Genomic DNA, 27,899 nt, shown 5'->3' with positions numbered 1-27,899 from the left:
CTGCATCCTTTGGGTTTGTCTTCAATGCATTACGCCACTGTCTGATGGAAAGCGGTAAAAATTCCAAGAGATAAGAGTGCTCCTGTTCACTGCCCAGCCCATGCAACAGTGGTCCCTCTGTCATCACTTCATTTGTTGGTAATTCAATCTCACCCCTTAAACAATATTTCCTTGTAAGGGAGAAAGGAAGTGAACTGGTGAACATTGCCATGGCCAACCCCTACTTTACAAAATGCTACAGAGCCAATCTTATATTATATTTATTATCCATCCTATTGGTGGTCTTTAGTGGGTAGTTCTAGTCCGACCCCCCAGGATTTTGTGGCTTTTAGTGGCAAATGTTGCGGCCAAAAAAAGCACGTTTGCAGCCCAAAACCTCAAAAAGCGCTGTATTTTTGCAGGGGCAAAAAAACTTGTCTGGCGCAAGAATACTGAAGACCTGTGCTGTGTCACAGTCTGTACCGTTGCAGAGTCTCCAGCAGCACAGCTCCTGGAACCAGAGGGTGTCTGATGCCAAAGAGAGTAGATTAAAATATGTCACCTACTCTTTTTGGCATCAGACAACCTGTGTGTGTGCAGAGCAGCAGGGGCTGGGGGCGGCAGAGAAGGATGAGAGTATATTAAAACAAGCATTAAAAATGCAACAGGTCTCGGCTTTGTAGAAGTTAAAGCAATTTGCTTTGCTAATGGTATTGTATAGCAACGCAAATGGCTTTAACTTAATGAAAGGTGATACCTATTGCCTTTTTAATGCTTGTTAAGTAACAGATCTCCATTTGCGAAAACCTTTGAGGCAGTAAACGGAGGCGGTAACACTACACCAGCAGGGTACTGCATAATGTTGCAGGACATATACACAGCGATGTGAGGCCAGTAGGCACAAAGAGCACCCAGGCAAACTTCGCTACAGAACAATGCACGAACAATGTAGCGCACATTATTTTTTAGCATTGGTGAGAAATGTATGCATGCCTGCCCTTATGTAAATGAGCGAGCTTTGGGGTCGGGCATTGCGTCTTGAGAGTAGTAAACAAACTTGGTTAGGCTTTTGCCAGGCCTGTGCGAGCGCAGCTCTTAAACTGCTATTTTTTTATTTACATATATATTGTTTTTATTTATATGGTGTATCTCGATCCAGTTTGTTTAAAGCGCTTTATATATTACAAAAAAAGAATGTTGGGGTTAAACAGCTTAGTTTTGTTTGATTGATGCGCTCCCATTTTTAGGTCTCGGCCTAGCGTACACTGTGCAGCAGTGTCGCACAACCGAGATTTTATGTTTACAGTATGGGGCTTGAATCCGCCCCTCTTCTCCATTGGCTGGCTTCCTAAACGGAGGCCAGCCATTGGAGGAGAGGGGCGTCACTCAGTTCAAGACCGGATTCGGGGTGGGGGGTGTTTTTGACGTTCTTTCTCTTTTCTTTCTCTCCTCTTCCCATTGGCTGGAATTTTACATTCCAGCCAATGGGAAGAGGAGAGAAAGCAAAACACGCCCCCGAATCCGAAAATGACGGTGCCTTTCTCCGAGGCATTCCTGCATGGCCTCGGAGAAAGATGTCATGGTGGAGCTCTCTCCTGGTTGTTGTTGTTGTTGCAATATTGAACACCGTAGGCATCATAACGTGCTTGCCTGTCTCTAAGTTGGCCGCCACTCGCGACTCACTCGCCCGTGCATGCGCAGTCCACTTTTGCAGTCCAGTGTTTGAGATTCTGTGCGCGAGAGTGCCGGTTGATGACGTTGAGGGCGTCGCACTGAGGTAAAGGAAAAGAAGCAGGGAGTGGAACCCGTGTCGCGCAGCATCTTTCGCCATCATCCATCCAATGGCGGACATTCAGGTGAGCCCCTCCGCCAGGGTACCTCACGCACTGCCCCAACTGCTTCGCTGTGACATCACGGCCGGGCAGACCGGATCGTTCCGTAAGGAGGGGGAGCAGCCGGGGTTCGCTGGTTCAGGGAGTCCGCGGGGTTCACTCCTGTCTAGGAGGTGCCCTCGACACAGATGGAAGGGTCTCTCTTCCTTCAACGCGGCTTATTTGGGAGGTGGTCGCACGCTCGGTGCCGTTAGGACTGGGGGGGCGCGAGCCGCCGTCCGTGGCTGGAGGTCCTTGCAGGGAGGGCCCAGCAGCCCGAGGCCCTGCAGTGGAGACGGGGTTTTTAAGCTCAATTGGCCGTGGGATAACGTTCATGGTTGTGGCGTGAAATGTGTTTGGGGTGAATGTGGCTTGTGCAGTTGGCGAAGAGTGGGGGTAGACGGGTGTTTAGTCTGAAGGGGGACTGAAAGGTGTTTAGTCTTAAGTGGGGGGTGTAGTGTCAGGGTGGAGGGCCAGGGAGGCCCTGTGGAGAGTTATGGTGTCACTGGGGTTGGCAGAGAAAGATTGAAATGGAGCAGTGGGTTGAAGAAAGTTGAGGGGGGGGGTCTCGTATGAGGGAGAGGTGAGTAACCAGTGGGGGTTGGCAAGAGATCATTGGGGGATATCTGAGCTGGGGATGAGGTCCTTTCAGTGGATGGGAGGGAGGACGGCAGAATAGGGAGAGGCAGGCTGTGTGAGACGGTGGTCAGTGGGACTCAGGGTGGAGAGTTTCACATTATATACAGGGAGGGGGGGGTATAGTGTTAACCGGCTGTTAGCCGCCAATACGACTTAGGGGGTGGGGGGCAAGCGCACATTATGCCCATACAGCCCTTATTACTCTTCATGTGCCCCTCGAGTCCTAATGTTCAAATACAACACCACGTCCATGTGATGGAGGGAGGCTGATGGTGAGGGAGGCCCTGGCTGGGTGTTGAGTGCTAGGAGTCGATCGTGAGAGGTCCATGAGTCAGAGCCCCGGTGAGAGGAAGAGGCTACTAGTGCACCGTGCCCCCCACGCCCCCACCGAGTACACCGGCGGCTAGCCTAGTAGTTAGAGCGCGTCAGGTAAGTTAGCATACCACCCAGCCTCGTACAGCTCTTAAACACTGGCACATACATGCAAAAGTTATTGGCGTAGTTGTCCTGCTTTGAGCTCTAACGAGTGAGATGCTGTGATGGCCCGTTTATTACAGGCGTCTGGATCGATTCAAACTTTGTTCGCTTTGTGCGTTTTGCTGATGTGATGGATCTCCGTTAGATTGGGTAAATAGTGCTTCCCATACAAGCCCCGGCCGGGCCGAAGTGGAGCCAGGCGTTCACAGATGACCTTTATATACTTTCATTGTAGCACTAGGCCAAACTTTAGGGAGAATTCATCTGTTTTTCTAGGGACTTTAAATATACCACCCTTATTTTAGGATAAGCACGTTGTTGGCTGAAGTTTGTTCCGGGAGTGAGCTGTCAAAAATGTAAACAAAAACAATACCGCTGCCACAGTAACTCACAAAACAAATATTGAACGTTGTAACACGAAGGACCAACTTTAATGTTCCCCAACAACATTTTAATTAGTTTTGTGTCCAGTACCACATCCATAACACGAAATATGCACCATATTTTACATTCCCCGACTGTTTGTAAATACCCGTTCCTCCTGCCTTGCGAACAGCTGTGACGTTGTTTGTGCTTACTCTCCTGCCCCCTGGTTGGTTGTGCTTTCTCTCCTGCACCCAGGTTGGTTGTGCTTGCTCTCCTGCCCCCTGGTTGGTTGTGCTTGCTCTCCTGCCCCCTGGTTGGTTGTGCTTGCTCTCCTGCCCCCTGGTTGGTTGTGCTTGCTCTCCTGCCCCCTGGTTGGTTGTGCTTGCTCTCCTGCCCCCTGGTTGGTTGTGCTTGCTCTCCTGCCCCCTCGTTTGTTGTGCTTGCTCTCCTGCCCCCTCGTTTGTTGTGCTTGCTCTCCTGACCCCTGGCTGTGCTTGCTCTCCTGCCCCCACGTTGTGCTTGCTTTCCTGCCCCATGTTCCCTCGCTGTGAGCGTTTTTCTGGCCTCTGTTCCCTGTGTGGCTCGCTCTGTGTGTGTGGCTCGCTCTGTGTGTGTGGCTCGCTCTGTGTGTGTGGCTCGCTCTGTGTGTGTGTGGCTCGCTGTGTGTGTGTGTGGCTCGCTCTGTGTGTGTGTGTGGCTCGCTCTGTGTGTGTGTGGCTCGCTCTGTGTGTGTGTGGCTCGCTCTGTGTGTGTGTGGCTCGCTCTGTGTGTGTGTGTGGCTCGCTCTGTGTGTGTGTGGCTCGCTCTGTGTGTGTGTGGCTCGCTCTGTGTGTGTGTGGCTCGCTCTGTGTGTGTGTGGCTCGCTCTGTGTGTGTGTGGCTCGCTCTGTGTGTGTGTGGCTCGCTCTGTGTGTGTGTGGCTCGCTCTGTGTGTGTGTGGCTCGCTCTGTGTGTGTGTGGCTCGCTCTGTGTGTGTGTGGCTCGCTCTGTGTGTGTGTGGCTCGCTCTGTGTGTGTGTGTGGCTCGCTCTGTGTGTGTGTGTGGCTCGCTCTGTGTGTGTGTGTGGCTCGCTCTGTGTGTGGCTCGCTGTGTGTGTGTGTGTGGCTCGCTGTGTGTGTGTGTGTGGCTCGCTGTGTGTGTGTGTGTGGCTCGCTGTGTGTGTGTGTGTGGCTCGCTGTGTGTGTGTGTGTGGCTCGCTGTGTGTGTGTGTGTGTGGCTCGCTCTGTGTGTGTGTGGCTCGCTCTGTGTGTGTGTGGCTCGCTCTGTGTGTGTGTGGCTCGCTCTGTGTGTGTGTGGCTCGCTCTGTGTGTGTGTGGCTCGCTCTGTGTGTGTGTGGCTCGCTCTGTGTGTGTGTGGCTCGCTCTGTGTGTGTGTGGCTCGCTCTGTGTGTGTGTGGCTCGCTCTGTGTGTGTGTGGCTCGCTCTGTGTGTGTGTGGCTCGCTCTGTGTGTGTGTGGCTCGCTCTGTGTGTGTGTGGCTCGCTCTGTGTGTGTGTGGCTCGCTCTGTGTGTGTGTGGCTCGCTCTGTGTGTGTGTGGCTCTGTGTGTGTGTGTGTGTGGCTCTCTGTGTGTGTGTGTGGCTCTCTGTGTGTGTGTGTGGCTCTCTGTGTGTGTGTGTGTGTGTGTGTGGCTCTGTGTGTGTGTGTGTGTGTGGCTCTGTGTGTGTGTGTGTGTGTGGCTCTGTGTGTGTGTGTGTGTGTGGCTCTGTGTGTGTGTGTCTCTGTGTGTGTGTGTCTCTGTGTGTGTGTGTCTCTGTGTGTGTGTGGCTCTGTGTGTGTGTGGCTCTGTGTGTGTGTGGCTCTGTGTGTGTGTGGCTGTGTGTGTGTGTGGCTGTGTGTGTGTGTGGCTCTGTGTGTGTGTGGCTCTGTGTGTGTGTGGCTCTGTGTGTGTGTGGCTCTGTGTGTGTGTGGCTCTGTGTGTGTGTGGCTCTGTGTGTGTGTGGCTCTGTGTGTGTGTGGCTCTGTGTGTGTGTGGCTGTGTGTGTGTGTGGCTCTGTGTGTGTGTGTGGCTCTGTGTGTGGCTCTGTGTTGTGTGTGTGGCTCTGTGTTGTGTGTGTGTGTGGCTCTGTGTTGTGTGTGTGTGTGGCTCTGTGTTGTGTGTGTGTGTGGCTCTGTGTTGTGTGTGTGTGTGGCTCTGTGTTGTGTGTGTGGGGGGCTCTGTGTTGTGTGTGTGGGGGGCTCTGTGCGTGTGGGGGGCTCTGTGCGTGTGGGGGGCTCTGTGCGTGTGGGGGGCTCTGTGCGTGTGGGGGGCTCTGTGCGTGTGGGGGGCTCTGTGCGTGTGGGGGGCTCTGTGCGTGTGGGGGGCTCTGTGCGTGTGGGGGGCTCTGTGCGTGTGGGGGGCTCTGTGCGTGTGGGGGGCTCTGTGCGTGTGGGGGGCTCTGTGCGTGTGGGGGGCTCTGTGTGTGTGGGGGGCTCTGTGTGTGTGGGGGGCTCTCTGTGTGTGGGGGGCTCTGTGTGTGTGTCTGTGTGTATGTGGGGCTCTGTGTGTATGTGGGGCCTCTCTGTGTGTGTGGGGGGGGTGGCTCTGTGTGTGTGTGTGTGTGGGTGGCTCTGGGTGTGTGTGTGGGTGGCTCTGGGTGTGTGTGTGGGTGGCTCTGGGTGTGTGTGTGTGTGTGTGTGTGGGTGGCTCTGGGTGTGTGTGTGTGTGGGTGGCTCTGGGTGGGTGTGTGTGTGTGTGGGTGGCTCTGGGTGTGTGTGGGTGGCTCTGGGTGTGTGTGTGTGTGTGTGTGTGGGTGGCTCTGGGTGTGGGTGTGTGTGGGTGGGTGGCTCTGGGTGTGGGTGTGTGTGGGTGGGTGGCTCTGGGTGTGGGTGTGTGTGTGTGTGGGTGGGTGGCTCTGGGGGGGGTGTGTGTGGGTGGGTGGCTCTGGGGGTGTGTGTGTGTGGGTGGGTGGCTCTGGGGGTGTGTGTGTGGGTGGGTGGGTGGCTCTGGGGGTGTGTGGGTGGGTGGCTCTGTGTGTGTGTGTGGGTGGGTGGCTCTGGGTGTGTGTGGGTGGGTGGCTCTGGGTGTGTGTGGGTGGCTCTGGGTGTGTGGGTGGCTCTGGGTGTGTGTGGGTGGCTCTGGGTGTGGGTGGGTGGCTCTGGGTGGGTGGCTCTGGGTGTGTGGCTCTGGGTGTGTGTGTGTGTGTGTGGGTGGCTCTGGGTGTGTGTGTGTGTGTGGCTCTGGGTGTGTGTGTGTGGGTGGCTCTGGGTGTGTGTGTGTGGGTGGCTCTGGGTGTGTGTGTGTGGGTGGCTCTGGGTGTGTGTGTGGGTGGGTGGCTCTGGGTGTGTGTGTGTGTGTGGCTCTGGGTGTGTGTGTGTGTGTGTGGGTGGGTGGCTCTGGGTGTGTGTGTGGGTGGCTCTGGGTGTGTGTGTGGGTGGCTCTGGGTGTGTGTGTGGGTGGCTCTGGGTGTGTGTGTGGGTGGCTCTGGGTGTGTGTGTGGGTGGCTCTGGGTGTGTGTGTGGGTGGCTCTGGGTGTGTGGGTGGCTCTGGGTGTGTGGGTGGCTCTGTGTGCGGGTGGCTCTGTGTGCGGGTGGCTCTGTGTGCGGGTGGCTCTGTGTGCGGGTGGCTCTGTGTGCGGGTGGCTCTGTGTGCGGGTGGCTCTGTGTGCGGGTGGCTCTGTGTGCGGGTGGCTCTGTGTGCGGGTGGCTCTGTGTGCGGGTGGCTCTGTGTGCGGGTGGCTCTGTGTGCGGGTGGCTCTGTGTGCGGGTGGCTCTGTGTGCGGGTGGCTCTGTGTGCGGGTGGCTCTGTGTGCGGGTGGCTCTGTGTGCGGGTGGCTCTGAAGGTGTGTGGGTGGCTCTGGGTGTGTGTGGGTGGCTCTATGTGAATGACTCTGTGTGGGTGGGTGGCTTTGTGTGTGTGGCTCTGTGTAGGTGCAAATGCAATAGGTCTCACATTTGCGAGCAATTAATCTATTGGCATTGTAAATGACAATGTCATTTATTTGTGTTTTAAAAACATAAATAAAAATGTCATGAGCAATGCTAATAACTCTAACTTTAAGAACGAGACCATTGCATTGTAAATGCTTGTTGCCTTTGCAGCTTTGTGCAGCGCTTGTGGCAGAAGAAATACTCCAGCCAAATAAATAAACAATAACGGTCCAACCATAAATTCACTAAGTCATGTTATTGGTGGGATTAGGGGGACAAGGAAAGAGAGATGCAGTACTTCACATCAGCACAGTTAAGAGGTGTTTATCGTTTGAAAATAAGCGTGTGGGAACTCTGTAAAACTTCACCAGCGTGAAGTACGCACATGGCGGGAGGTTCCCTGATCGTGGGCCAGGGTGGTTTCCCTGACGAGTAATAGCCAGGGACACCCCAGTAACTGCGCAGACCGTGGGCCCAGGGTTCAATGCACGTGAACCTGCAGCGCCTACAACATGCCGGAGCGCCGGATGCATCGAAGTGCCTCTTCAGGCTTCCGAGGTCGGGAACGGATACGGTTTGGACGCCGAAGAGCAGACGTTGTCCGCTGGCTGCAGAGCTCTCCCGCGGCAAGCCTGTACCCCGAAAACAAACTTCAGTGCCTAGGGGACTCCCGACGGCCTACTGCTCTGTGGGGCACTTCCTGTGTGGGGCGAGTGGGTATTCTTACAGGGTGCACAGCGTTGGCAAAGGCTGCTCATAAATTGATACACTTCTGTTAATCTTTGTGTGCAGTGTAAACTGCACTCTGCTCGTCTCCCCCATACTCCAAGCTTCATAACTCCAAAGAAAAGTAGTCTGTGCGTGTCCCCCAATTGGCGCCTTGACGCCTTTTGGGCAACTAAAAGTATGTTTTCACTCATTCAATCTCAGCAGGGTGTAGCGGCCTGGGCACTGCAGTGATCGCTCCTGTGTGTTTAAAGTACCGCGGATGCTAATAGGATGTCTGTTTTCCGCAGGTGCTCCCGTTACCATTGTTTACGCAGCATTGCTTAACTAGGGTGCTGTCCATTGATGTGGCATACATCTGGCTACATTTAGAGAGTGACTGCAACTCTGAAAGATAGGTGTTCGTACCTCCCTCGTTCTAGAATGTTTTAGAGGATCAGTAGTAAACAGTCTCCAGCAGAAGCATTTGTGACCATGATAAGCAGGGTCTTGCCCAGATCGGGTATGAATAGTATCTAGAAAGCCATGGTAGCGACTATCAAGTAACTTTTGCAGAAATGTAGGGCACTTGTTAAAGTTGCCAGTGTTTCTTCTGCATATATATGGCTTTACCGTTGTCTGTTTACAGCAGACAGTCTACAGGGCCTCATTGGCCAAACCCCCAAAAGGTGCATTGCTCCACACGTGTAACACTAACTTTAGTTCACTGGTTTTGGTGTTCCAGGATGTTGGCTTTTGCAGAGTTAGCTGGTTTTCATGTCCATGCCAAGGTTGATCCTATCACCATACAAAGGAAGGGACAAATCTTGCCATCCTGGGCAGGCAACAGAACGACACTGGCTCTGTAAACTATTGCCAAATCACACCCCCAATTAGTAGCACATGTCCAGAGTGTTCGTGAGGCAGGCTGCTCTCAACAATGTGAACCGGTAGAACTAGTTTGCCAGTTGATTCAGCTGCTGTCTGTAAAGTTTCGGGGTGATCCGTCAAGCTGGGGTCAAGAAAATGGGGGAGGTCCGAAACCATGTTTTCCCTAAACAATTTCCCATAGGGATTTTAGACCCGACTACAGCTCGAAACCGCTGAACGGAATTGCATTAAATTTGTCAGAAAGCTTGATCTTGGTCCAAAAAGAGTTTTCCTTGTAATTTGGTGTGAATCTGTTCAGTAGTTTGGGCATTATTACGGTGAAAATATTTATGCATTACTAGAAACGCGAATTAACGTGCCAACGGCACTGCCGTAATTGGATGGCTGCAAAACTGAGAGGAAATTTTTAGCCGCCAATCTGTTCATCTGGACTCTTTCCCAGCGTGGAAAATGAAATTTAAAAGCCATAGAAGAGGTCCATATAGAGGTACCCTGACCACAATGGACTGATGGTAGGGTTATTGAGGGACCCCTTTTTGGCAAGAAATTGTCCCAAATTAATTTTTTGGTGCGTGAGGATCCACAGATTCTCCTGGATTTGGGTGGATCTGCTGATCCAGATGCCAATTAAAAAGAAAGCACCTTTACCCACAGACCTCCTCTCACAGCCAGTCACACACCTACTTACACAACCACGTTACATGGGTGTTATAGTTATGAAATAGCATTAACAAAAATTGAAATTCACTGAAAAAAACAATGCCTAGAGGGATGTTCTAGTTAGCAAATAGAATTTTAAAAAACCTTAGAAATTCTCTCAAAAAAAGCAAAGGTTACAGGGACGTTCTAGTTGGGTTCGGATTTTACACACACAAAACCATAGAAATTCAGTAGTTACAGTTATCTCAAGTAACTATAACTCGTGCCCCTAAGTTTACTATAACTCGCTCCCTTGCCATGCACTGCTAATTACCCCACATATTACAACAGTCATGTTATCTTATGTGACAGCATTGATAATATCATTGGAACTTTTGCTGTGACATTGATGAGAAACCGTGCATGATGCGAATTATAGTTACCTTAAGGCACGAGTTATAGTTGCTTGAGATAATTAACTATAACTTCTGAATTTTTATGGTTTTGTGTATAAAATGTAACCTTTGCTTTTTCAGTGTGTGTGTGTGTATGTGTGTATCTATACATCTATATATATATATATATGTTTATCTCACCCTTCAATCTTTATTTTCTGCGAAATGACATGCAACATTAGTTAATTGCCATTGTGGATATAAACATTTTCCCTTGGCACAACTTGCCTTTTCTTTCTTTCCTGGTTTACGCCCCCTGAGGGACAAATCTCAATGCAGTTTTTAGGCTTCTAATGAAACTAGGACACTAATGGATTTTATAATTCGTAGAAGAATTCCTGAGAATTTAGTGCTTAATTAGACAGAAAAGCATTGTTAATATCAGCAGTATAATGTATGTCACTGCTTTTGCAAAATTAAGTACTTGTTATAAAGCACTGTGTTCAGGCGAGGCTGGTCTGAGTTCTTGTTAGGTTATGATTAAAACTGCTCCTCTTTCCATGTTTGGAGAAGTCTCTTTAGTCTCTGTTATCTTCCCTACTGTTTGCCATTTTCACCAGCTGAACAGAAGAGTCTCCAATAAGTTGGGCCTGCCAGGCTTAATGAGCATTGCTGTCTTATGAATTGTCTAAATAGTATGGTTTTCTGAAACCCTGTCAAAGAGTTATTTTGACAGTTCTGGAGTTGCTCTTAATTGTTGGAAATGGTTTTCTTTCTTGCAGCTGTTCGCAGAGCGCTTCGTTTGCCCATACTGCGCTGAGCGTTGGGGGGTAAAAATGCCAGACAGGGATAGTGCAAGCGGCAGCGATGAGGCCGGAGACAGCACCAAGGATGTCTGCCGAGATTTCCTACGCAACGTTTGCTATCGAGGGTCTCGCTGCCGATTCCGCCACCCCGACGCCAGCGTGCCAGACCCAGGTGTGACCAAGAACGAGTTTATTTTCTGTCACGACTTTCAGAATAAGGAGTGCGTGCACCTCAACTGCAAGTTCATTCACGGCACCAGGCAAGACGAGGATCACTATAAAAAGACAGGCGAACTCCCGCCTCACCTTCACCAGAAAGTAGCTGCTAACTTGGGCCTCCAACCAACTGAACTCCCCAACAGCAAAGAGGAGGTCCCAATCTGCAGGGATTATCTAAAGGGAGGGTGCCTGCGAGGCACAAAGTGCAAGTTTCGTCATATCCAGAGAGAAAATGAGTACAATATGGATAATAATTATCAATTTGACATGAAAAATCTGAATATGGAGAGCATGGCCCTGATACAGAGCACATTCCCCACTGTGAACCGCTCTGACACCTATGTTAACCCATACATGACCAACACTTTCCAGGATTTGGGTTCTATGCTTAAAAGGAGGCGGGTAGAAGGCACACAGATGCCAGTGCATGATTGCGGCTTGGCCCCTGTTCGTACTCCAGAGCATCGCCAGTTAGAGGAAGAGGCCATCTTGTTACGCAGGCGTGTAGAGGAGCTAAAGAAACAGGTATCTCTTCTCCAGGCCTCAAACGAGGTGCTGCTGGAACAGAACGCTCAGTTTCGCCAGCACCAGGCCAAAATTCTGACTTTAAGTTTGGCAGCAGCTACAGGTGATATGCCGGCAATGGTCACCAACTATAACCATGGTCTCGCACAGACTCATACCACCTTAACCAGCCACGCCCTACAGCAACACCTTATACCTAAACGGGTGTTGGTAACCTCTTCTACCCCACAAACTGCAGGCCAAGTCGGCACAGCAAACTAAATGAACCCACCGCTGGGCCACTTTCTGCCGAACACCGCTCCTCTTCTCCCAGTGTCTTCTGTTAATGGCACCCGGCATTGCAGATGCACAACCTGTGAAGACGTGTACACCCATAATATTTGTATCACAGTCTGGCACACAAATTACTTTTGGGGCAAGTCAACAGTCTTAAAGCTGATGCCTTTTTTTCATTCCCACTTTACAGGGTTGCTGGGAGTAGTGTTTAGCTGTTTTAAAAATAGCTAGTTCCTAGTCTCTAAAAGGAGCGGGAGATAAAATATTTTTGGAAGAGGTTTGGTCTCAAATCGTGGTTTTAGCAGAGTAAAAAACTGTGTTAAAATGTTAAAATAATGTTTTGCTCTGAGCAGCCTGTTTTGAATTGCATCAACTGTCAATAGTGATCCAGGGCAAGCTTTTTTGTCACTTATGATGGAGAAGGTGATAATATGCTGGATAATGCACACATGTCTGAGTTACTGCGTTCAGTGCATTCCCAGCCTAACCACTCTATTTAGGCCTCAGGTACAACTTTGCATATCAAACTCACTAATGATGACTTGGCCTTACAACAAACCGAAGCGCAATAGGAAGGAAACAAACTGCGTTCCTGACAATATAAATGGACCTTCAAGAGAAAAGTAAATGTCTACCAACTTGCGACTTTGAGTATGTAGCAAGCAGCCTTATCCCTTTGTAAAACAATTTGGCCTCATGGTTTGTGTATAGGTTTTGCTTCATGCAGTTAGTCCTAAAACATTCTTGTCCAGTTTGTCAAGAAATGAAACCAATGACAATGCTTTCAAAGTTGTGCTTCTTTTTTCAAAGATTGATCTTAATGCAAGTTGGTGTTGACATCGGTAGCAGATCGATTTTTCTGCTCTTTAGTTTTACAAGGGTTACAAATAATGTTTTCAGATTATGTGACCAATTTGTTTCACTTTAGATTTGTCAGCTTCTTTTTTGGAATATGTACCTCCTGGATGTTTCTGAATGAAGAGTTTTTATTAAAAAAATCTTTTCTATATCAAAACAGGAATGTGTTTGTGTTAATCTTTTGAATGACTGTGTGCGTAAAGTGGGTATTTGGACACAAATGAAATACTTGGGCCTCTTGTCTTCTTAACAATATCCCAGCATGTCCTAGAATTTGAATTAAAAACTTTTACTGTGGCAGAAGCTCCCTCAACCTAAAATCCAACTGCCCATTCAAAAAAAACTACACATTTTTAAGAAGGAATGAATGAATATAAGCTTTATAAAGCGCGAACTTAGCCCAGGTGCATTAAGGCGCTGCGGAAAGAGGTCAACCGGGATGAGAAAAGAGATGCAAATATATAACCAACTTACAGAGTAGAGGGAGTAAAAAGCCAGGTCTTCAAGGCTTTGCGAAAAAGAGAGTGAGAGTCCAGACCCGAGATTGAAAGAGGGAGGGAGTTCCAGTATTTGGCCGCAGAGACTGAGAAGGCTCTACCTCCCCACCTGGCTTTCCTGAAGCTAGGGGCTATCAATAGGTTCTTACTAGCCGATCTTAGCTGCTAGATGGGGACATGTCTAGTTTCCTGATGCCATCAGACCCTGTGTTGTAGAAGGCCTTATGAACCAGGCAGAGGGCTTTGAATACAATTCTCCGATCAAGCGGAAGCCAGTGCAGATTCCTGATAGTGGCCGAAACTGGGTGATATTTGGTAAGCCTCATCACCAGCCTGGCAGCAGCATTCTGCACAAGCTGCAGTCTGTGCACTAGCCCCTTGTTGATACCCAGATAAAGGGCATTACAATAGTCTAGCCGGCACAAGGGCTATAGTGGCCTGTTTTAGGGCAGAGAAGGAAAGATATTGAGAGATATTGATGAAGGAAAATGGCATTACGGGTATATGCCGCCTTAGGGTGCAGCGTTTTAGTACTTACCCATGGCTCGAAAAATCCACTGTCCCACGTGCTTTTTCGAGCAAGATTTATTCATGATGAGCTATTTTTAGGAACTACTTGCCCTTTCTGGGGGTGTAAAAATACTCTTAACTGCAGTCACATAATAAAAAGTAAATGCAGAAAGACAACTGGCTTTTGATCTCTGTCTCCTAAAGCAGAGCAAATGCGACCAGATTTAAAGACCTCTTTATTGATCACTAAATGCAGGAGCAATAAAAATGCATCGAAATCTTGTTATCTTGTCACATTTGCTGGCTTTAAGAGACAGGTCAAAATTCAGTTTGCCTTCCTATATTTAGATTTCTTTCTGTGACTAAAGTTAGAGGATTTTGTAAAGTGAACTGTGTGACAACTGAACTATGCAAAGCATGTTAGAAAAAAGCCTGACATCTTACAGCCTTTCATTTAACACGACACTGAAATAGCGAAGTGAATTGTTCAAACATTTCAAATATATTTCACTAGTTATGAAGAGCATTTTTAGGGCTCGCCTGGCGTTGGAGCGCGAAGCGCTCCCGCCAGCGAGTTCTATAGCCGCCTTGCTCCCTGTCAAGGGAGTAGCAGCTGTGAACGAGCCCGACACAGAGCTGGGAACGAGCCGACCCAGGTCTGTGAACGAGCTTCAAGGTTGAGCAGCTTGTGCACGTTTGTTGGACGTCAGGCGCTGCAAGCCCGCCAGACCAATTATCCCAGCATGAAACTCTACTTCCTGAGGCGCCACAAGACCAATTATCCCAGCAGGAGTCTCCACTTCCTCAGGCGCTGCAACAATTATCACAGCATGAGACCCACTTATCACAGCATGTCAACAGGCGCCCCAGGCTGCTGGAGCACTCAACATAATTAATGTGCAGTTGAGTGCTCCAGCAGCGTGGGGCGGCTCTCTGCATGCTGTGATAATTATCACTTTGGGGCCTCATGCTGTGATAATTACGGCGGCATGCTCTATTTGCAGCACTGAACATTTTCAAAGAAGGCGAAGCAGTGACATTCATTGAGACACTCACCCTCACGCCCTCACCCCCTCACCCCTCACACACCTCCTCACCCTCACACACCTCCTCACCATCACACCCTCACCTTCACACCCTCACCTTCACACCCCCTCACACACACCCTCACATACCCTTACCAGCACAGCAAAACACAACACAGCACAGCAAAACACAACACAGCACAGCAAAACACAACACAACACAACACAGCAAAACACAGCACAGCACAGCAAAACACAACACAGCACAGCAAAACACAACACAGCACAGCAAAGCACAGCACAACAAAACACAACACAGCACAACAGAGCAAAACACAGCACAGCACAGCAACACACAGCACAGCAAAACACAACACAGCACAGCACAACGCAGCACAGCAAAACACAGCACAACACAGCACAGCAAAACACAACACAGCACAGCAAAGCACAGCTCAGCTCAGGACAGCACAACACAACACAGCACAGCACAGCTCAGGACAGCACAGCAAAGCACAGCACAGCAAAACACAGCACAGCACAACACAGCACAGCAAAACACAACACAGCACAGCAAAACACAACACAGCACAGCAAAACACAGCACAGCACAACAAAACACAACACAGCACAACAGAGCAAAGCACAGCACAGCAACACACAGCACAGCAAAACACAACACAGCACAACGCAGCACAGCAAAACACAGCACAACACAGCACAGCAAAACACAACACAACACAGCAAAGCACAGCTCAGGACAGCACAGCAAAGCACAGCACAGCAAAACACAGCACAACACAGCACAGCAAAACACAGCACAGCACAGCAAAACACAGCACAGGACAGCACAGCAAAACACAGCACAGCAAAACACAGCACAGCAAAACACAGCACAACACAACACAACACAGCACAACACAACACAGCACAGCACAACACAGCACAGCACAACACAGCACAGCACAGCACAGCACAGCACAACACAGCACAGCACAGCACAACACAGCACAGCACAACACAGCACAGCACAACACAGCACAGCACAACACAGCACAGCACAGCAAAACACAACACAGCACAGCAAAACACAACACAGCACAGCAAAACACAGCAAAGCACAGCACAGCAAAGCACAGCACAGCACTGCAAAACACAACACAGCACAGCACAGCAAAACACAACACAGCACAGCAAAGCACAGCAAAGCACAGCACAGCAAAACACAGCACAACACAGCACAGCAAAACACAACACAACCCTCACGCCCTCACCCCCTCACCCCTCACACACCTCCTCACCCTCACACCCCCTCACACACACCCTCACATACCCTTACCAGCACAGCAAAACACAACACAGCACAGCAAAACAAAACACAACACAGCACAGTACAGCAAAACACAGCACAGCACAGCACAGCAAAACACAGCACAGCACAGGTCAGCACAGCACAGCACAACACAGCACAGCACATCAAAACACAGGACAGCACAGCAAAGCACAGCACAGCAAAACACAGCACAGCACAACACAACACAGCACAACACAGCACAGCAAAACACAGCACAGCACAGCAAAACACAGCCAAGCACAGCACAGCAAAACACAACACAGCACAGCACAGCAAAACACAGCACAGCACAGCAAAACACAGCACAGCAAAACACAGCACAGCAAAACACAGCACAGCAAAACACAGCACAGCAAAACACAGCACAGCAAAACACAGCACAGCACAACACAGCACAGCAAAACACAACACAACACAACCCTCACGCCCTCACCCCTCACACACCTCATCACCCTCACACACCTCCTCACCCTCACACCCTCACCTTCACACCCCCTCACACACACCCTCACATACCCTTACCAGCACAGCAAAACACAACACAGCACAGTACAGCAAAACACAACACAGCACATCACAGCAAAACACAACACAGCACATCACAGCAAAACACAACACAACACACAACACAGCACAGCAAAACACAACACAGCACAGCACAGCAAAACACAGCACAGCAAAACACAGCACAGCACAACACAGCACAGCACAGCAAAACACAGCACAGCACAACACAACACAGCACAACACAACACAACACAGCACAACACAACACAGCACAGCAAAACACAGCACAGCAAAGCACAGGACAGCACAGCAAAGCACAGCACAGCAAAGCACAGCACAGCACAACACAGCACAGCACAGCACAGCACAACACAGCACAACACAACACAGCACAACACAGCACAGCAAAACACAGCAAAGCACAGCAAAGCACAGCACAGCAAAACACAGCACAGCATAGCAACACACAGCACAGCAAAACACAGCACAGCAAAACAGCACAGCACAGCAAAACAGCACAGCACAGCAAAACACCGCACAGCACAGCACAGCAAAACACAGCACAGCAAAGCAAAGCACAGCAAAACACAGTACAGCAAAACACAGCACAGCAAAGCACAGCACAGTAAAACACAGCACAGCAAAGCACAGCACAGCAAAGCACAGCACAGCAAAACACAGCACAGCAAAGCACAGCAAAACACAGCACAGCAAAACACAGCACAGCAAAACCCAGCACAGCACAGCAAAACCCAGCACAGCACAGCAAAACACAGCCCAACCAAGCACAGCCCAACCAAGCACAGCCCAACCAAGCACAGCCCAACCAAGCACAGCCCAACCAAGCACAGCCCAACCAAGCACAGCCCAACCAAGCACAGCCCAACCAAGCACAGCCCAACCAAGCACAGCCCAACCAAGCACAGCCCAACCAAGCACAGCCCAACCAAGCACAGCCCAACCAAGCACAGCCCAACCAAGCACAGCCCAACCAAGCACAGCCCAACCAAGCACAGCATAACCAAGCACAGCATAACCAAGCACAGCATAACCAAGCATAGCGTAATAAAGCACAACAAAAAATAGCATAACAAAAAATAGCATAACACAACAAAACATAGCATAGCATAGCAAAACAAAGCACAACATAGCATAGCATAACAAAGCATAGCATAACAAACACAACAAAACATAGCATAGCATAACAAAACATTGCATAACAAAACACAACATAGCATAGCATAACAAAACACAACATAGCATAGCATAACAAAACACAACATAGCATAGCATAACAAAACACAACATAGCATAGGATAACAAAACAAAGCATAGGATAGCAAAACAAAACATAGCCTAACAAAACATGGCATAACAAAACATGGCATAACAAAACATGGCATAGCAAAACATATAATAGCATAGCAAAACATATAATAGCATAGCAAAACATATAATAGCATAGCAAAACATATAATAGCATATCAAACACAACAAAACATAGCATAGCAAAACAAAGCATAGCATAGCAAAAGATAGCATAGCATAACAAAGCATAACAAAGCATAGCATAACAAAACATAGCATAGCAAAACAAAACATAGCATAGCATAACACAACATAGCATAGGATAGCAAAACTAAACCGAGCATAGCAAAACAAAGCATAGGATAGCAAAACAAAACATAGCCTAACAAAACATGGCATAACACAACATGGCATAACAAAACATGGCATAACAAAACATGGCATAACAAAACATAGCATAGCAAAACATATAATAGCATAGCAAAACATAGCATATCAAACACAACAAAGCATAGCATAGCAAAACAAAGCATAGCATAGCAAAACAGAGCATAGCATAACAAAGCATAGCATAACAAAACATAGCATAACAAAACATAGCATAACAAAACATAGCATAACAAAACATAGCATAACAAAACATAGCATAACAAAACATAGCATAGCAAAACAAAGCATAGCATAGCAAAACACAACACAACATAGCATAACAAAGAATAGCATAACAAACGCAACAAAGCATTGCATAGATTAACAAAACAAAGCATAGGATAGCAAAAAAACATAGCATAGCATAACAAAGCATAGAATAGCAAAACAAAACATTGCATAGCGTAACAAAACATAACATAACAAAACATAGCATAACAAAACAAAACATATCATAGCCTAGCAAAACATAGCATACCAAACACAACAAAACATAGCATAACAAAACATAGAAAAACAAAGCATAACACACACAAGCACACACACACAACCACACACACACAACCACGCACACATAACCACAACCACACACAACCACACACACAACTATCTATCTATCTATCTATCGCCCTCACTCTATCTGTCTATCTATCGCCCTCACTCTATCTATCGGCCTCAGTCTATCTATCTAATCGCCCTCACTCTATCTGTCTATCTATCGCCTTCACTCTATCTTATCGCCCTCACTCTATCACCCTCACGCTATCTATCGCCCTCACTCTATCGCCCTCACTCTATCTATCGCCCTCACGCTATCTATCGCCCTCACGCTATCTATCGCCCTCACTCTATCTATCGCCCTCACTCTATCTATCTATCGCCCTAACTCTATCTATCTATCTCCCTCACTCTATCTATCTATCTATCTATCGCCCTCACGCTATCTATCTATCGCCCTCACTCTATCTATCGCCCTCACTCTATCTATCTTTCTATCGATCTATCGCCCTCATTCTATCTATTATTTAGATACTGATCGCCATCACTCTATCTATCTGTCTAGCTATCTATCGCCCTCACTCCTATCTATCTATCTACCTATCTATCTCGCTCACTCAATCTCTCTATCGCCCTCCCTCTATCTATCTATCCCACTCACTCTATCTATCGCATCACCACAGCATCACTAAGGGGCACAACAACATCACTATGCGCTACCACAACAACATCACTATGCGCTACCACAGGATCATTGAATGCCACAGCATCACTAGTCGCCACCACAACATCTCTCAGCCCCACCACAGCATCAATCTGTGCAACCATTTACCAACAACTGGGTCAAATATGATCTCTCAATGTTTCAAGCTTTATTACAAATGTCACAAAAAGAGGTTAGTATTTCACTTCTGTTCTTGGATTTTCGTCACAATAAAATACACTGAACATATTCTTGAGAAAAGTTATTTACAAAAGTTTAAGCTATTGCCATTATAAATTACAATAACTTTTATTTAAGTATTAACCCCTTCAGTGCTAATGACAAGGGTAACTCGTCATGGAGTTTCCATTGATTTAAATGGAAATTACATTGAAGCGGCGCAAGATGCCTAGCATCCAAGTGGTTAATTATTAAAAAAATTCAAAGCCATTGTTATTTGTAATATCAATACATCTAAGTCACGTGAATACAACACATATTGCATTACAAATGCTATAGGTGTCACAAGTTATAACTATTGGCATTGTAAATGACAAAGCTATTATTTTTGCTATTTTCAAAACCAACACATATATAACAAATGTGTCATTTACAATACCAATAGCTCAAACTTTCCTAATGCGAGACCTTATGCATTGCAAATGCTTGTTGTAATTCTGTCGTGAAAAAAATGTTTTATAGAATCAAAACAAATTAGAACACTGTAGTTGGTGGTGTGCAAATTGTAAGTAATTTTGCTGAAACCCAATTTCCAAACATTATTTATGCGCTATTATCAGTAAAACTACATGTTGGTGGGAAAGTTTTGTGACCATTTCAATGGAAAATGTGCGATCTGTAAATGACAGTGCACTACCATATCATGCTATGGTACTATATTTAAGAAAAGTGAGTTTTTAAACATGAACTGGGAATTATTACTGCTCCTGCCCAGACGACAATGCTATTAGTGAACTAAGAGGCGAGCCATGTGTACCCTATATATGGGCTTGATTCTTGTTGTACATGGAGCAAACATTTAGTCTAGTAAATAAAGAGTTTTTGTACAGCAGAAATAGTGATCTTGCATGTTTGAAGGTGCTCTCTTCGGTCATAATAAAGAAAAAGGCTGCTCCGTAAGAAAAAGAATTTGCCTAGGATCACACAATTTGAGACCAGTTAACGGGTCAAGTACATTACAGTTAGGAAGAGTAGACTATTAAAGTTACTAGACCTGCAGGTCTGTTAACATTTTTATGATTTTTCGAGACGTGCTTACAGTTTAGACACACCATACGGCCCCACCTCACCACGTTGGATAAGCAGCAAGAATACAGCCCCTTAGCAGTTAAACTAACAATGGGCATCCTTTCCCATCTGAGGCTACATATCTCTATTTTATAAATCTCTAGTACTACACATGCCTGACTCTTTCCCATGGCTACATGACGTTGGGAGGAGGACTTGGGCCCATTAGATGACACTGAGTGGGCACTGGCCCTAATTGGACCAAGAGAGGCGCAGTGAGGACGTTTTTCAGCCTCACACAGTTGAGATACTTACACTGCATATACCTTACCCCTCAGCGCTTAGTGCTCATACAGAGGGTCTCTGCCCCCCGCTGCAGTGATGCAGAGGGACTTCTTGCATTCAGTATAGAGTTGTGTAGTTCTCAATCTGGGAGTCGTTATGCGGTACCCCATTTACCTAACTCCCAAAAGATCCCATCTCCAATTGGATAAGAAGGGATACATGACTGCAGAAAGGACATTGCTGAGATTGAGTCTAGTGATTTGCACAAGGTACACAACACTCCTGTGACGGTAGGTGTCCACTTTGAGCTTGGAGGGCAGAGATGGACCTCTGCTATGTGCGGGAGAGACTGCTGTCCAAGGCCCAGAGATGTGGAACAAAACTTTGCCAGAGTTTGAGGGTCATGGGAGAGATGCTGGAAGAGGAATACTGTTTACTGAAGGCTGAGACTCATTCTAGAGAGTAATGGGTCTACAAGTCAAGTCAAGTCAAAGAATTTATATAGCGCACTACATACCCAGAGGGTCTCAAGGCGCTTAGGGAGGGGAGGAGGATTACTTGTCAAATATCCACGTTTTAAGTTGCTTTCTGAACGCTAGGTGGTTCTGGGTAAGGCGAAGGTAAGTGGGGAGAGAGTTCCATGTTTTAGCTGCCAGGTATGAGAAGGATCTGCCTCCCCATGGTGGTCTTGTTGATGCGAGGTACAGTGGCGAGGGCTTGGCTGGAAGAGCGTAGTTGACGGGAGGGGGTGTAGAAGGACAGTCGTGAGTTGAGGCATTCTGGTCCGATGTCGTAGAGTGATTTGTGTGCGTGGGTTAGCAGTCGGAAAGTGATCCTCTTATTGACGGGTAGCCAGTGGAGGTTTTTCAGGTGATCAGAGATGTGTTCGTTACGTGGGATGTCTAATATGATCCTGGCTGAGGCGTTTTGGATTCGTTGGAGTTTTTTCTGGAGTTTAGCGGTAGTACCTGCGTAGAGGGTGTTTCCGTAGTCTAGTCGGCTCGTGACCAGAGCATGGGTGACTGTTTTTCTGGTTTCGGTGGGGATCCAGCGAAATGTTTTTTTGAGCATGCGAAGAATGTTGAAGCAGGATGATGAGACGGCGCTGACTTGTCTGTTCATTGAAAGTGAAGAATCCAGGATAACGCCTAGGTTCCGTGCGTGGTCTGTCGGGGTGGGTGCTTTTCCAAGGGCTTCCGGCCACCAAGAGTCGTCCCATGCAGAGGGGGATGTACCTAGGATGAGGACCTCTGTTTTATCTGAGTTCAGTTTCAGACGGCTGTGTTTCATCCATTCGGCAACTTCTTTCATTCCTTCGTGTAGGTTATTTTTGGCGGTGCTGGGGTCATTGGTGAGAGAAAGGATCAGTTGAGTGTCATCTGCGTAAGAGATGATGTTGAGGTTGTGTTGGCGGGCGATGGCCGCAAGGGGGCTCATGTATACGTTGAAGAGGGTGGGACTGAGTGAGGATCCTTGTGGTACGCCACAGATGACTTCAGTGGCCTCGGACTTGAATGGTGGAAGGCGGACTCTCTGGGTTCTTCCGGTGAGGAACGAGGTGATCCATTCGAGTGCTTTTCCTTGTATTCCGATGTTTCTGAGGCGTTGTAAAAGGGTGCTGTGGCAGACTGTGTCGAAGGCTGCCGAGAGGTCGAGGAGGATGAGGGCGACTGTGTCTCCATTGTCCAGTAGAGTTCGAATGTCGTCTGTTGCTGCGATGAGGGCGGTCTCAGTGCTGTGTTTTGCTCGGAAGCCAGACTGTGAGGAGTCGAGGGATTTGTTGGATTCGAGGAAGGCGGCGAGCTGGTTGTTGACAGCTTTCTCGATGACTTTGGCCGGGAAAGGAAGGAGCGAGATGGGGCGGTAATTTTTTTTTTCAAAACCGTATTTATTAAAAGTTCAAGCAGATCAAGTGTACAGCACCCCAAGAGCAGGGGAACACGACAATATGCAAAGTACAGTAGAAAATACGTATGGCTCAAACTTTCGATTAACCCCCACCCGCCCCCGTATCCCCCCCACAATCCCAACAGTACCAACTACCCACCCCTTATCCCACCCTAACCCGATGCACGTGATCACAATGAGCTGCAGAAGACAAGAGAAAACACACTAAGTGTCTTGGAGCTATCCGGGCCCCGAGGCTTCAATCATCAGACAGACCATCATCCGGTACAATGGGAGGATCTAATATCAGGTCTCTGTAGTCCGCCCACCGCTTCCAGATCTTGTAATGTTTCCTAGGGCAGCCCCTGGCCTGGGGCGGTAATTTTTGAGTTCGGTGGGGTCTGCCGCGGGTTTTTTCAGAAGGGCGGTGAGTTCAGCGTGTTTCCAGCTTTCCGGGAAGGTGGCGGAGTTGAAGGAGCAGTTGATGACATCTCGGAGGTGCGGTGCTATGACGGATTCTGCTTTGTTGAAGATGTGGTGGGGACATGGGTCTGTGGGGGATCCTGAGTGGATGGAGTTCATCAGGCGGATGGTGTCCTCAGTGGAGATTGGGTTCCAGTCGTTAAGGGTGTTCAAGGGGGGAGAGTGTTCAGCATAAGGTTGGGTGGGTTGGTCTCCGGGTTGGTTGTCGAAGCTGTTGTGGATGTCTGCAATTTTGTTGTGGAAGAATAAAGCCAGGGAGTCGCAGAGGGCTTGAGAGGGGGTGATGTCGTTGGAGTTGGCCGAGGGATTGGTGAATTCCTTGACGATGTTGAAGAGTTCCTTGCTGTTGTGGGCGTTGTGGTCTAGTCGATCCTTGAATGCTGTTTTCTTGGCCTTTCGGATTAATTGGTGGTGTGTGCGGGTGGCGTTTTTGAAGGCCTCCTTGGTGCTAGTGGTTGGGTCTTTTTTCCAGGCCTTTTCAAGGGAGCGGCAGAGTTTCTTGGACTTCTTAAGATCATCGTTGAACCATGAGGCCTTCTTGCTGCCAGGTTTGCTTTGACGTTTTTTCAGTGGTGCTAGGATGTCGGCGGTGTTGGATAACCATAGGGAGAAGTTGGTGGCGGCTTGGTCTGGGTTCGAAGAGTGGGCTGGGGTGTTTAGAAGGAGCGATGAGGAGATCTGGTCGATGGTGATTTTGTTCCAGTTTCTTTGCAGAGTTGGTTGGGGGTGGTTGATGGGTTTCGGCTTGTTGTAGGTAAAGTGAACGCAGCTGTGGTCAGTCCAGAGGAGGTCCGTGGTGTGGCTGAAGGAGACATGATTGCTGGAGGTGAAGATAGGGTCGAGTGTGTGACCTGCGATGTGGGTGGGGGAAGTGACCAGTTGTTTAAGTCCGAGGTTGGCTAGGTTGTCCAAGAGGGTGGTGGTGTTGCGGTCGTTGTTCTTTTCCAGGTGAAAGTTGAGGTCTCCCAGAAGGATGTAATCTTTGGAGGGGAGCGCGTGTGGAGTGATGAAGTCCGTGATGTCTTCACTGAATTTTGCGCGGGGTCCTGGTGGTCTGTAGAGGAGGGTGCCTCTGAGTGTGGTCTTGGGGTCGATGTGGATCTGGAAGTGAAGGTGTTCAGAGTTGGCGAGATTGACGTCAGAGCTGGTAGAGATGTGGATTGATTTTTTATGGACGATAGCGATTCCTCCTCCTGTGTGGCCGGTACGGTCCTTGCGTGTGATCTTATATTCTTCAGGGATGGCAATGGTGATGTCTGGTGCGGAGGAAGCGTTCATCCATGTTTCTGTTAGGAAGGCGACGTCTGGAGAGATGGTGTCTAGTAGATTCCATAGGTCAATGGCGTGCCTGTGGACCGATCGGGTGTTGAGGAGGATGCATTGTAAGTGGTTGGTGTCGGGAATCTGAGGTGTGATCGTAGCGGAGTTGGTGACGGTACCGATGAATTTGCAGGAGTGGCATGAGAAAGGTCCATGGGTGTGTCCAGGAGCGGCTTGGACGCAGTCGGGGGAACGGCCGGGGTTGAGGGCTAGGAGGGTGGCGGCATCGTAGGTAATGCGGGAGGGCTGGGCAGCGCGGGGAGCAGGGGGTCTGGCGCTGGGCGCGGTCCAGGCGCGGACGGGCGTAGACGGGCTTACCTTTGGCGCGGATTGGGCGCGGTCGCTGCGCGTGGACGCTGCGCGCGGGAACTACTGTCATATATGGATGGTGGAGGGGGAGGGGGGAGGGCGGCTCAGCTGGGAGGCGGGGCGGGTTCACTATGAGCACAACAACAATCAAAATGGCAGCGGAGCGCTGGGGGATAACGCGCAAACACAAAGTTACACTGGCAGATAATAATTACAATGCAAACAGAGCTAAAGCGGCTGAATTAAATCAAGCAGAGCACAAAGCGGCAAGCGAGGGCAGAAGGCAGATTGCAGGCAATAATAACAACGATACCACACACTGGGGAGCGACCACTCGGCTCGAGAGCTGAGAGCGAGTCACAGCGCTTAGAGGTGATGGAGCGCTGGAAGTAGTCTGTGGGAGGGCGGCTCAGCTGGGAGGCGGGGCGGGTTCACTATGAGCACAACAACAATCAAAATGGCAGCGGAGCGCTGGGGGATAACGCGCAAACACAAAGTTACACTGGCATATAATAATTACAATGCAAACAGAGCTAAAGCGGCTGAATTAAATCAAGCAGAGCACAAAGCGGCAAGCGAGGGCAGAAGGCAGATTGCAGGCAATAATAACAACGATACCACACACTGGGGAGCGACCACTCGGCTCGAGAGCTGAGAGCGAGTCACCCTGCAACAAATATGGGGCGGGGTAGCTTTAGGATGACAGTGTGTTGAACTAACAAGTGCTTATTGTGATCTCTATCACTTGTGATTGTTTAACATTGAATGAAAACCTAATAAAAAGATTACTTATAAAGCCCTATTTACAAGCCCCAACAGTTTAAATGCCATGTCTTACGCAGAACTGGGTCATCTCGCCCTCCCAGCTGGCTCCATTCTAATCTTCATGCACAAATGGCAGAGCATGTTTGAGTTCAAGCCCTATACTGACTTTATCCAGTTTAGAAGCAAAATTGTATTCCATATTGAACTTTAGCTGTTTACACATGTTGTGTGATGATTTATTTGAACAAAGCAGGTCTCTGTTCCAGAAATTGGCCTGCAGTGCATGTGATGATTTCTGTGGCCTGAGTCGCTCTGTCTGCTTGCTTAGGTTCCAAGGTAATTGTGTCTCCATTTCTCACATAACCTTATGGACACTGATTGAGGGTTATCAATGTTTGCTCAGATTTTCAGCCTGGGGAATTAATGAGTGGGCGTATTTCAGATGGCCCCCAGCCGTCCTCCACACAGATGGCCTCGGGCCGTCCGACGCACGCAACGGGTTAAAATTTGTATCTACTTTTATGGCATTATTTTGGGAATAAAGCTTTCAATTAGCAATTCATTTTGTTATCAAGCATGCTTCCTTCAGCATTTTCATTGCTTTCCCCTACGTGAATGGTAGTAGAGGAGGGAATACATATCAATTTTTTATTAGTGGTACTCTAAAGCATCTACCAGTGACCAGGAAAGCAATGAAAAGCAGAACCTGCTGTTTCCCACTGTCTGACCCCAATGCTGCTACTTCTCAGAGCCCTAAAGTAACAAGCATTTACAATGCAATGGCCTCGGCTTTGTTAAAGTTAGAGCTATTGGCATTGCAAATGGCATTTTTTTAAAACATAAATAAATGGTATTGGCATTTACAATGGCAATAGGTGAGCATTAGAGAGTATTAGCGGACACAGAGCCACACACACACAGAGCCACACAAACACACACAGAGCCACACAAACACACACAGAGCCACACAAACACACAGTGATGCCCCTCTCCTCCAATGTCTGGCCTCCGTTTAGGTAGCCAGCCAATGGAGAAGAGAGGCGGGTTCAAGCCCCACTCTAGGAAACATAGAATCTTGGCTGCGCGACACTGCTGTGCAGTGTACGCTAGGCCGAGACCTAAAAATTGTCCTCCAAAACGCCAGATGTGCCGTGAAGCACACACTGCTTATTCTCTATTATTCAAACTAACTCATAGTGAGCCTTACTGAGACACGGGTTCGCAATAGCTCTTTCTATGACCACTTTCACCAGGGCCATAAATAGCTTGAAGAATAGAGAATTGGAAATAGTGCTCTACCATATGTTGGGTTTCGCCCTCAAGGATATTCTGGTCTTAAATGTATTCCTGTTTTGTGTTTTAGATACTAGCTGTTTTATCAATCGAAAGAGCTCTTTCGCTGTAGTGGCGAACTACTACCTGCACGACCGTAACCCTATCAAGCTGAAGGAACTTCCTGTTCACAGTTCAGACTTGACAGAATCCTGGACGATCTAGATTCAAAACATGCAATGGACCTTTTAGGGAACAACCTTGCTTTGTGCTTAAAACAGTCTGCGAGTGAGAGTGCTGGTCACACCCATGTTTTGTAAATTCACCCATTATCTTAAAATCGCAAACTGTTTGGTGCACCTCCAAAGATTGTTTGACCATTTTTTGTCTCCAGCTCGCCCTGCCTATTTTACAAACCAGAAGCACACAACAAGCCTCGCATATCACCCCCGACTTGAAAGCCCTGAACTGGCTGCCTTTTGAAGCCAGAATTCATCTGAAAATTGCCTGCATGACACATAAGGCTATACACTTGAGCTCTCCCGGATACCTCAATCAGAAGCTGTCAATCTCTGGCGGCTCTAGATACACTAGAGGCACAAACAATCTGCTGCTAAAACCTCGAAGATTCAGGAAGGAAAAGACGTATAAGCGCTCTTTCTCAGGAATGGCACCCAGGATCTGGAACTCACTCCCTCCTGAAACAAGGCTCATCTCCTCAATCACACTTTTTAAGAAAGAAGTAAAAGCTCTTCTCATGGCCAAATACACTTGAGCTTTCAACTTGAAACTATAAAGGATCGGCACCGATCTATATTACCCAGCTCGATCCCGATGACTTTGTGTTTTTTCCTGTATTATTCTGCTACATCCCTACGAATATGTGTTTTACCTTTATTATTGTTTCCACCTACTATTATGACTATGTACTTGCATTATTGTTTCACCTGTACTATTATGCTCCCTCACGTATTCTTTCTTTTGTTTGGTATTCCCTGCTCTGTAAAG

The 27,899-nt window shown here is 48.2% G+C and overlaps 1 protein-coding gene across 2 annotated transcripts in view; it reads left to right on the top strand.

The window, feature by feature from the left end:
• The window catches only part of LOC144828177 (zinc finger CCCH domain-containing protein 10-like), a 38,267-nt gene extending 25,619 nt beyond the window's left edge, over nucleotides 1-12,648 (top strand). For both annotated transcript variants that reach the window (XM_078686274.1, XM_078686277.1), the window contains one exon: nucleotides 10,590-12,648. In XM_078686274.1, the coding sequence (XP_078542400.1) occupies nucleotides 10,644-11,618 (975 nt within the window). In that variant the 5' untranslated portion in view covers nucleotides 10,590-10,643 and the 3' untranslated portion in view covers nucleotides 11,619-12,648. The remainder of the gene's footprint in view (nucleotides 1-10,589) is intronic.
• Nucleotides 12,649-27,899: the final 15,251 nt, after the last annotated feature.

Source organism: Lissotriton helveticus, chromosome 1_1 (genome assembly GCF_964261635.1).
Source record: "Lissotriton helveticus chromosome 1_1, aLisHel1.1, whole genome shotgun sequence".
NCBI classification, from domain to species: Eukaryota; Metazoa; Chordata; class Amphibia; order Caudata; family Salamandridae; genus Lissotriton; species Lissotriton helveticus.
Note: the sequence above shows the minus strand (reverse complement) of the source record. Positions and strands in the feature narration are given on the sequence as shown.